The following is an 11,505-nucleotide window of genomic DNA, read 5'->3' as shown; positions in this document are numbered from 1 at the left end:
GAATGTTCTGTGCTCAGACAGAAAGTGTGAGACAATGCACAGGAACCCAAACCATTGGTGATTTCCATTTTGCTCGGAATGCAGATATTTGAAATCATATTCCAGCAGCCCTTTTACAGAAATTCCTTTCTTTGGGAGTTGATGATTGCATGTAGTTTTGTCAAGTGTCCACTGGTCCGATTAAGCTCAGAAAAAAAAAGTCCTTTCTTAACGTAGATTAATGTTGTGTCCTGAATCAGAGTCAGGAATAGACCACCATGGAGAACATTTGCTGGCAGTGTTTAACTATGTTCTTGTGAATGGAGAACTGGGCTATTCTCTGTCGTACGTTTCTGCATTTGAAGAGATTTGAGTTTTGATATCCTTTGAGTCATCTAAATCAATAAAATCTGGATGTTAAGAGCTAATTCTATGTTTCAGAAGTAATGTGACAGATGAAAAGAAGTGCCAGATGAGTTAATCATCAAAAAGATCTTTGACTTTCAAAACTGAAAACTGACTTTGGTTGATGGCTGAGGCAGACTGAATCAAAACTAAGCGGAATAGATGGCTCAAAATAAAAGTACACCATTAAATGGCAAAAGCCAACTTGCAAGTCTTGAAGCAATCAATAAAAATTTCAGTAGCTTGAGGAAAACTTTTCTTGGCATATTTAAGCAGCAGAAGGAGATCTTGAACTAAAAACTTTTAAAAAATTGAATAACCCCCAATAAAACACAACTACAAACTTCTCTGCATAGGTGATACATTTGCTGCTGATGAAATTAGAAAAATCAATTCTGGCCACCATGAAGTTTGATTAAATCATCGAAAAGATTACAACTACTTTTGAGGAATTCTAGCAATATGCTTTTTAAAAGAAACTGAAGATTATTTTTAGATAGAGAGTGGTAGAATTCATATTTATTATTTAGAATAATTTATCAATAGAACTGAACTGATTTTTTTAAAAAGACAAAACATTCATTAGTTGGTGTGAACCAATAACCTTGGAAAATAAGACAAATAAAAAATTTTCAAAAATGTTGCTTGTTACTATATATTTATATTCTATGACAATATCTGGTAATGCCAAATGATTTCTATTAGCAAACTGCTAACTAAGTTTACCAAGTAAAAATGAATCTCACAATCAATATAGTCCTCTTGACAGGAGGTTGATTACCTCAATTTTTGAACTCCATGAAGTAGTAACTATATTTTTCAAAAGAAAGAAGGGAGGTAAAAACTTAAAGCAAAAGGACACAAAATACTCTCCACAGAGTTAAAAAAAATATATTTCCAGAGCGAGAACAACTTGAGCAAACACAAGGCAAGAAATTGACGCAAAATGTACCATATTACTGTTTGCTTAAAAATGCTGTAGGTTAACCACTTGGTAGGCAGTATTTTAAAAATCCACTGAAAACAATTATAAAAATTATATACTAATTTATAGAGCAAGTAGATTGCCCTAACTACTGATAAATACAAAACAGAAGATGTAGCAGTTTTCTGTACTATTGTCTGAAAAACAAACGTGTTTGCCGAGTCACATTTTAAAAAAATAAGTATTTAAACACAATCAAGATGCAAAATGTTTAAACACCAAGGTTGTCTGTCAGACAGACAATGCTACTAATTTTGGACATGACAAAACAAATGTGTGCTTTTTTATATATAACATATATATATAAAATGCGTATATATTAACATATATACACATACACACAAAATAAACAAGGATTTTAATGGAATAAATTACATACAGTATGTGCTGTTGGGATGTGTTCATATTTTTAACATTTAGTGCACAGCTTATAAAAGATCTGACAACCATAGTTGGAGCATTCAGTTTGCTTAACGTTTCCTTCCTTTATCAATCAAGTATAGTACCTCTATATTTCCGCCTCCCCCTTGTTTTATCAATATTATTAGTCCCTGGGGTGGTTTACTGTGATGTGTTATGCATATTACTGGCACACTGACTTAAGATTTCTGATCTATTACAGACAATAGGACAAAGAGCTTGGCATTCACTTTATGACCAATATGACAATTTGAGGTTGAGTGCGTTAATATTCTAAGTGGCTGAGAAAAGGCACACAAACACATTGGTGCAGAAATTAAGGAGTGAGAAAATGCTCCCATGGCTATCAAAAACCTTATTCCTGCTGACAGTGATGAGTTGAAATCTCGTGCTATTTACAGACCCACTACTCGCATCATCCGTAAAGGTATATAAAATGCATTTTGATACAATCTATTATTAATACAAACATTTTCAGATGAATTAATCTTTTTTATAATGTAGGCATCAGTCTGTGCATAACTAAAAACACTTGTTTGGTATTAAAAATGTGCACAACCATTCCAGTAGCTATTTGTACAGTCTGCATAAGAAAATTACATACCTGCAGCCTAAACTAACTTACAAATATTGTGTAAGAGCTGTACATGCATCTTCTTTGCAACCATTTTTACACTGGATGAATTTGCAGATAAATAGTTATGAATAGGTACGATGCCCTTGTGGAATGTCTAGAGTTTCTACTGTGAAAAAATAGAACTACATACTATACGATATGACAAAATCCAACATATTGAAATCATATTGGCAAGTATTTTACTATTTTCAAGGTATACTGAATGGAATACACAGTAACCTTTCAGCCTCAAGATGTGCAATAACCAATGCATATTATTAGCAATGTGGATACATAAGTGAGGAGGTCTGTGTATGGTACGTGACATGAAAGACCAGTTGAATTTCCCAAACAAAATTAGATTCAAAATAACATGTTAATTATGTCAATTGTTTTTTCTCTTTCAACCTGCATAACTTCAATGGCATTGTTTCATGTATTTTAGCATGGATCCTGAGTTGCAGTGAGAAAAGAACTATAATATTAAAAATCCCTTCATCATTAACATTACTCTTCTGTTCTATTACAGAACAGTTATGTTCGGGCAAACTGAAATGCTTGGCCACTGTGCATTCCTGGCTACTTCCAGCACAAGAAAGGCAAAATCCAACAAGGCAAATTGTACATTAAAAAGCATCAAAAAAAATGATGCAGCTAGAATTTTTAGTCACTGACATTCTCTTCTGCAGTCAAATAATGAGACAAAGATTCTACAAGAATTTTACCCGCATAAAAGCAGATACTTTCAGAGAAAAAAAAATCAGGGGCCCTTACAACAAGGCTCTTTACTGCAGTGCTCCATTCTGAATTGCTACAGATACAATCCACAATTTTCAAGTCCACCTGATATAGATGCTGGACATCTGATACATGCCTAAAGTCCACCTTCCTCCTTACTAACGGAATACAGTAAACTTGTAGTTCACTTTGGTAACAGCAGTTGCTAAGCTGAAGTTTTGCAACATCCTCCAGTACCACATGGAAATTGAGCACTCTTCATTCTGAAAGGCAGCATCAACATGAAAACATTTGGACACCACAGGGCACAAGGGCTTTGTTCCATGGTATACACGAATCTTTCCATGGGTGAAAGTGCATATAGGAGTGGGATTCTGCTGAGTGCTAGAATCCTCTCACAGTATTAAGGCCTTTTAACAAGTATATCAGTCTCTGGTGTCAGCAGAGTGAGGCTTTAATATGTTGATTAATTAGCACTGCATCTTCTCTTCTCAGCACTGTCTCTCCTCCCCTTGTGGTCTCTCTTCCTCTTCATCTGCTTCTTCAATTACCTGGATTTCATCTGAAGTTTGAGGTAAAGATGAGTTATCTGTTTGTTGTATATTTAACTCTGACTTGCATTGCTGTTCATGTTCCTCCTCTTCAATGACTTTCTTCCACAGGTTATGATTTTCTGTTAGGTGATGCATAATCGGACAGAAGATTCTCCGCCTTCCTTTTCTTTTCCTTCCCTGCCCTACAAATAAAAAGACATAAATTAAAAACGCTATATATTTTTGCAGTCACTGTTACTGACCAATTTAGAGTATATGTTTCATACATTCATTGTTCTTGATTTATTGGCACTCATAATAGAATCCATATAACTTACTTGGAACAACCACAAACAGACTGCTTTAGGAAGTTCAGTAACAGTAACAAGCCACCATGCATGTCATCCCAGAGTCATAGAGATGTACAGCATGGAAACAGACCCCTCGGTGAAGCCTTATTTGTCACATAGGAAAACGTAGCATTGTCTTAAATCAACCTGTTCTGATGTGTTATGCAAAGCTTCCTTGGATCTCACATCTTGATGTGAAGTTTGACCCTAAAGTTTCTGGTGCAAAGTTCTTAGGAGACTTGACAGAGTAGATGCGGAGAGGTTGTTTCTACTTATGGGAGAGTCTAATCTCTAAAGTTTAACGAGCATAATCTTAGGCTAAGGGATCGCCCATTTAAAATAGAGATTAGGAAGAATTTCTGCTTTCAGAGACTACTGAATCTGTGGAATTCTTTATTGCAGAGCGGTGTTGAGGATGGGTCATTCAGTATACTCAAGGCTAAGAGAGATTTTTAATTGGTAAGGGAATCAAAGATTATTTAGATAAAGTAGGAAAGTGTAGCTGAGGACCATCAATTCAGCCACAATCTCACTGAACAGCAGAACTCACTTAATGGGACAAACAGTCTACTTCAGTTCCTACATTTTATGGGTAAAGGTAGGGACACTACCACCGTGCTACTGTTCGGCAGTATACATTTTGAATTAAAGACCAATGTAATATATGCATCCCTTCAAATAGAGGAAGCTTGTCAGCCAATACTGTGACCGAACCCACAAATTTTATGTGAAAGCAACATGCTGTAACCATTTAAGCTAATGGTCCACTATAAATGCAACATGTATGTTCACCATTGTCGCGAATTTATAAGTTAAAATACTCACTTGTTGAAAGATCAAGGTCCTCATCATCTATTTCATCTTCAGTTTCTAAATCTTCTGCCTCATCATCCTCACCACATTCCGGATCAGTATCATCATCATCCACCCACTGACCTGGTAGTAATCCTGCAGCAGCATAGGAATTACACAGAGGACCTACAATGTGTGTAATGAAAGATTCCTGCAGCTTTGCTAGCTGAGGTGAAGACCGATCCATGAAAGGACTAATGGGTAACCCAAGACTTGCTTCTTCATCTCCCTGTATAATATAAAATATTATCAGAAATCTTCCAGTATTAAACTGAGTCCCTTTCATTCTACAGCAGAATTTATGATAAACTTAATACTGACAGTAGTAATTTGTAAAAGATTATTCCAAATCTATTTACATTCTATTAATTGCTTTTGTACCATACAATAAAGATGCAGACACGAGAAACTACATGGTCAATATTAGTGCATTGCAAAAATTAAATGCAATAATCCATTTAGAATGTTAAATCATCAGTTATGAAGAGAGGCCCAATGCTTCATAACATCTAGTATACATTTTCTTGAAGGAAAAGAAAGCAACTGAAACCTGTTCATAGAATTCATTGACAATGCCTTCTGTCCATTGCAGATGCAACTCCCTCATCTTTGCGGGGCCATTGATATCGGCCAGTTTTATGCACACCTGGCATACTAACAGACGATCATTCTCATTGGTCCAATCAATTCCTGGATTATTGACTTCGTTTACCTGCTTTGAGACAGCAAATAATGTCAGTATAATTTTCCACAGCCACAATTTATCACTGCACTTTCAAATGTAAAATATAACAGAAATTAAGTAGATAGCAAAACATTTTTTGGAACAAGAGTTTTTTAAAAGAAGGTTTTTGTCTTAATGCATTTGTTGCTAATTAGATAAGTTAACTGAACACTCTCTCAATGTCCTACAAAGTAACATGAAACCTAGTACGAGTGCAAAGCATTTAGGTGTCCCCAGGTTCAATTCCTGTTCAGTACTGGATTAACTGATTTCTTAACAAAACTTCTTAGTTACAGTCTTAGCACTTAGAGAGGGGATATCAACTAGTAGTTCCACTTATGATCACTATCCAGTTCATCTGATCACAACAGCGATGTGGATAATGAACAAGAATAAGATTTACTCAGCGCCATTTGCTTCTACAGGCAAACTGTGCAACGTACCTCATCACCCTCAGCTCAAATGTAAAGAGCAGCGATTTCTCAAGATAAGAGAAAGCTGATGACTTGCAATGAAGCCCAGCAACAATCATCAACCTTGATGATTGAAGGGAAGAAAAACATAACAGGATTGGCAAAAACACAAAAGATACATAAATATCAACCTTTCCAACAAGGTTCAAAACTCCATGGTCTAGTTCTTCTAAGAAGCAGCATTAATTTTCAAAATTGTGTTTCACTCAAACTTTCCTCCAAGTCGATGCTGCTCTGCAATTCGTGCTGGATCTTTCTGACACAGCCATCCCAATAACGACTGTTTAAGTTCTATCGAAATGCAGCAGAGTCAGGGAAGTCAAAACAGTTTACATCAATAACTGCAACATGCTAAGTTTAAATGTCCTGCCTGAATATGAGGATATGGGTAAGTGGATGAATAAGTGAATGGGTACAGTAACAGGATGCACGCATCAGTGGGTAATTGGGTGCTGGGAATATTCCTGAAGGGCTCATGCCCGAAACGTCAATTCTCCGGCTCCTTGGATGCTGCCTGACCTGCTGCGCTTTTCCAGCAACACATTTTCAGCTGCTGGGAACATTGTCAGGTTTAGTCATGAAAGTCATGTGGTTGGATCCTGTTGTAGATTAGTGATAGTGTCAAAATGCTAGTTGTGTACTTTTGGGGGTTTTGGGTGCAATCAGAGTTGGTCAAAGGTGGATAGTGAGGCAGTTCTGTTGTTAACCAGCAGTGCGACTAGATTTATCACTTCTAGCATTTCCTAAGTAACAATTCAGGTATGTCCATTGAAACCATATGAAGTCTCCAAATCAGAGTCAGAAACAATTGCAGATGATCCAAAGGACCAGAAGAATTGCTCATCATAAGTTGAACTTCTCAAGCAATGCTGATGGAGGGATTTCTAATGCGTATGCCCGGTCTAATGTCAAGCCTCCACTGATCTGGGGACTGAAATGTTTGAGGCAATATACATAATTTGTTTTAGCATAATCAATAAACTTTCCTTTGTTCTGATCTGCCTTGCAAAAATTAAAGAAATTATGATTGCAATTATGAAATATGTCAAATAAAAGATGACATGGCTATTTCGTTGATTAGCAAAGCCCTGCCTTACAAACCTTTGCATTAAACTCAGCAAGGAAGTCAAAATGCTTTTTCAAATCAGTAGCAAGGATTGCTTCGATCACCAAGAAACGAAAACGTTTGAACTCAACATGATCCAGATTTGCCAAGAAGTTGAACTCTGAACGGGACATAAACAAGTTCCATGCAGCGGCAGAATGGTGATTCTCTAAGACGGATCTGTCATTATAAAGGACAGCCTAAAAACATTGAAATAATATTATTTTAAAATTAGAGAAAAAATGTAATATTCAAAAGCAAAACTACCACAACCACAAACATTTTTTTTAAAGAAAGTGAGTCTTCAAATATCATACCCTTTAAAATATACATAATACACATAATATATATTTTAAAAATGCATTTATACTACTCTGAATAAAAAATCCACATTACAAATATGGAACATAGCATTCAGCATAACTAGGACACAGACCAAACTAAAATGCAGGCTTATTATGTGGGAAGAACTTTGTCAAAATTAACTATATTTTCAGGTAAAAACACATCCCTATCAATTGTAAAATTGAGTCGGCAGATGTAGCTCAGAATTGGAAATCTAGCTTAACAGAAAAATTATGTCAGTAAGAAAATGTTAAAAATACATTTCCTCTGGAATTGACTGAGATGCAAGGAATTAATTGCACAACTGCTGAAGAGCACACTTTTTTGAGATATAACCATACAACTTAGAATCAGTCTTAGGCCAATCAGCCCCTCAAGCTTGCGCCACCATTCAATAAGATCATGGCTGATCTGATTATTCCACATTCCTATTTGACAAATATTCATACACAATTAGACTACTAATTAAATCCAGTTCATTACCCATTACCAAATCCAACATTGTTTGTCCCGTTGTTGCGTCTAGGACATATTGCTATAGGAAATTATGCTGGATACACTCCAGAAATCTACTACCTTTCTGACAGGTACTTGTTTGCCTCTCCCAATCAACGTTAAATTAAAATCTCCCATTAGTACTACCTGGATTTGCTACACACTTGTCTAATTTGGACCTGCTACCAGGACCCTATATACAATACCTATTAAAGTTTTAGATCCATACTGTTCTTCAGTTGCACTCAAACAATCACCACTGAATGCTTTGCCCTCATTACATCCTCCCTTATCATTGAAGCAATTTTGTTTCTAACCAGTAAGGTTTTTCCTGTCCATGGGTAGTTTAGTGTGGATGAGGATAGCCACCTTCTGGCCTAACTATAATAGAGTAGTCTGTTATAATAAAACAAGATGTATAATTTATAGCTTCTCTCCAACTATTTACAGGGTACAAGGTCATGTATACATTACTAGAGTGTTAGGATGTTTTGATCTTTGGGTCTGACTCCTTCAATATCCCTAATTTCTCCATCAGTCCTCTTGACTTCATCACAATAGGTAGTCCTTCCAACATTCCAAATGTATTAACTCTTTCAGAGTCACGTACAACAATCCCTCTCCAAGCTTTCTTTTCATTACTGTAATGCATTTAACGTAATTATATTCAGCAGTACCCCATATCCCCACAGAAGTCTTTGACTTTACAGACTCAGACGGAAGCTGGCGATTTTGGCATTCCCTCCCCAGCCAAAATGTGCTCTCCTCAGGCTTGGACTAACGGGGTAGCTTGTTGGGTAGTAGACTTGAACTGCCTTCCTTCCACCAAGGTCTGTAGTTTTCTCGGAATGGGAAGACTCAAAACTATTGGATTTCTTTCAAGGGTGTCATCCCAGTTCAAGCAGGCAATCTGTTCTTCACAGCATCCCAAAGCTTTGGCTATTGCTGGTTTTAGTGGTGGCTTGAACAAAGTTGTATGTGTCACATGTCTGTCAACAAGTCTTCATTCTCAATCTACCTGTAGGTGTGTAGATATTTTACTGCAACCTATTGATCAGACTTTCATCTGCCCTCAGTCATTAACTATTCATAAAAATCAACCTTTTAATTTCCTTAGTTGTGTTTCTTGAAGATTCATTACTGTGGGAGGTCTCCATTGTTGTGGGGGATTCTCCCTTGGGAGATAAAAGATGGCAGATATTTCGCTGCAACCGGTCTCTTCCACGTTAGCTTGGCATTTAATGTCAGTCTTGAATCTGTCATCATTGTTGTTCACTAAGCTATTCTATATTCTATTTGCCTTCTTTAATAACGGTGAACTTGGATGCTACCATTTTGTGATTTATCACAAGGATGTTCAAATCCCTCTGTCCTGCACCTTTTAGAAGCCCTTCCTTCATTTAAATATTCTGCTCCTCCATTTGTCCTGCCAAAGTATAATTCCGTACACTTTCCCACACTATTTTCATTTGCCAAGTTTATCTCCCACTCACTTAACCTGTCTATATTCAATTGTAAATTCTGTGTCATCCTCACTACTTCTCATCCCACATATTTTTGCGTCATCTGAAAACTTGACAATAGGTACATTCACTTTCCTCATACAAATCATTGATATATATTGTAACTAATTGTGACCCCCAGCACTGATCCCAGTGGATTTCCATTAGTTACAGGCTGCAATCCTGAAAATGTCACCTTATCCCAACCCTGTCTTCGATTAATTAGTTTATCCTCTACATACATATTAATAGAGCATGGGCTATTATCTCATTAAGCAGCATAATGTGTTGTACCACGTCAAATGCCTTATAGAAATCCAAACTGCTTCTTGTTTATCTATCCAGACTTGTCACTTCAAATGATTCTAAAAAAAAATCTGTCAACCATGATTTCCCTTTCATGAAGTTACGTTGACTTTGATTGTATTGTGTATATCAAAATGCTCTATTATATGACAGTCTCTAACATACATATAACAGATATTAAACTAACTGTCCTATTGCTTAGCTGTTTATTTGTCTACTTCACTTCTGAACAAGGTACTTACACTAGAAGTTTCAAATCATCCAGCATTTTTCCAGAATTGAAGGATCCCCAGAAGATTACTACCAGTACATCCACATTATAGAACATAGAACATAGAAGAATACAGCGCAGTACAGGCCCTTTGGCCCTCGATGTTGTGCCGATCCAAGCCCACCCAGCCTACACTAGCCCACTATCCTCCATAAGCCTATCCAATGCCCACTTAAATGCCCATAAAGAGGGAGAGTCCACCACTGCTACTGGCAGGGCATTCCATGAACTCACGACTCGCTGAGTAAAGAACCTACCCCTAACATCTGTCCTATACCTACCACCCCTTAATTTAAAGCTATGCCCCCTCGTAATAGCTGACTCCATACGTGGAAAAAGGTTCTCACGGTCAACCCTATCTAAATCCCTGATCATCTTGTACACCTCTATCAAGTCACCCCTAAACCTTCTTTTCTCCAATGAAAACAACCCCAAGTGCCTCAGCCTTTCCTCATACGATCTTCCTACCATACCAGGCAACATCCTTCCAGTGCCTCCACATCCTTCCTATAGTATGGCGACCAAAACTGCACACAATACTCCAGATGCGGCCGCACCAGAGTCTTATACAACTGCAACATGATCTCAGGACTCCGGAACTCAATTCCTCTACCAATAAAAGCCAGTACGCCATATGCCTTCTTCACCGCACTATTTACCTGGATGACAACTTTCAAAGATCTGTGTACATGGACACCAAGAAACCTCTGCTCATCCACACTACCAAGTATCCGACCATTAGCCCAGTACCCCATCTTTTTGTTACTCTTACCAAAGTGAATCATCTCACACTTAGCGACATTGAACTCCATTTGCCACCTTTCTGCCCAGTTCTGCAGCTTATCTATATCCCGCTGTAACCTGCCACATCTTTCCTCACTGTCAACAACTCCTCCGACTTTCGTATATTCCGCAAAATTGCTCACCCAACCTTCTAGCCCCTCCTCCAGGTCACTTATAAAAATGACAAACAGCAATGGTCCCAAAAGAGATCCTTGCGGAACACCGCTAGTAACGGCACTCCAAGATGAACCTTTACCATCAACTACTACCCTCTGTCTTCTCAGCCAATTCCTAATCCAAACCTCCAACTCACCCTCAATGCCATACCTCCGTATTTTTTGAAGTAGCCTACCATGGGGAACCTTATCAAACGCCTTACTAAAATCCATATACACCACATCTACCGCTTTCCCCTCGTCCACCTCCTTAGTCACCTTCTCAAAGAATTCAATAAGGTTTGTGAGGCACGACCTGCCCTTCACAAAACCATGCTGACTATCCTTGATCACATTATTCCTATCCAGATGTTCATAAATCCTATCCCTTACAATTCTCTCTAAGACTTTGCCCACAACAGAAGTAAGACTCACTGGCCTATAGTTACTAGGGTTATCCCTACTCAC

At 37.5% G+C, this 11,505-nt stretch overlaps 1 protein-coding gene across 1 annotated transcript in view; it reads right to left on the bottom strand.

The window, feature by feature from the left end:
- Positions 1 to 1,259: 1,259 nt before the first annotated feature.
- The window catches only part of pde3b (phosphodiesterase 3B), a 123,377-nt gene continuing 113,131 nt past the window's right edge, over positions 1,260 to 11,505 (bottom strand). Inside the window, exons 13-16 of the mRNA XM_043705806.1 lie at positions 7,177 to 7,380; positions 5,429 to 5,590; positions 4,852 to 5,107; positions 1,260 to 3,879 (exon numbers count right to left, since the gene is read on the bottom strand). Coding sequence (XP_043561741.1) covers positions 3,635 to 3,879; positions 4,852 to 5,107; positions 5,429 to 5,590; positions 7,177 to 7,380 — 867 coding nt within the window. The 3' untranslated portion in view covers positions 1,260 to 3,634. The remainder of the gene's footprint in view (positions 3,880 to 4,851; positions 5,108 to 5,428; positions 5,591 to 7,176; positions 7,381 to 11,505) is intronic.

This window comes from Chiloscyllium plagiosum, chromosome 16, assembly GCF_004010195.1.
Source record: "Chiloscyllium plagiosum isolate BGI_BamShark_2017 chromosome 16, ASM401019v2, whole genome shotgun sequence".
In the NCBI taxonomy this organism is placed as follows: Eukaryota; Metazoa; Chordata; class Chondrichthyes; order Orectolobiformes; family Hemiscylliidae; genus Chiloscyllium; species Chiloscyllium plagiosum.
The sequence above is the reverse complement of the archived record's forward strand: the minus strand, read 5'-3'. Positions and strand labels throughout refer to the sequence as shown.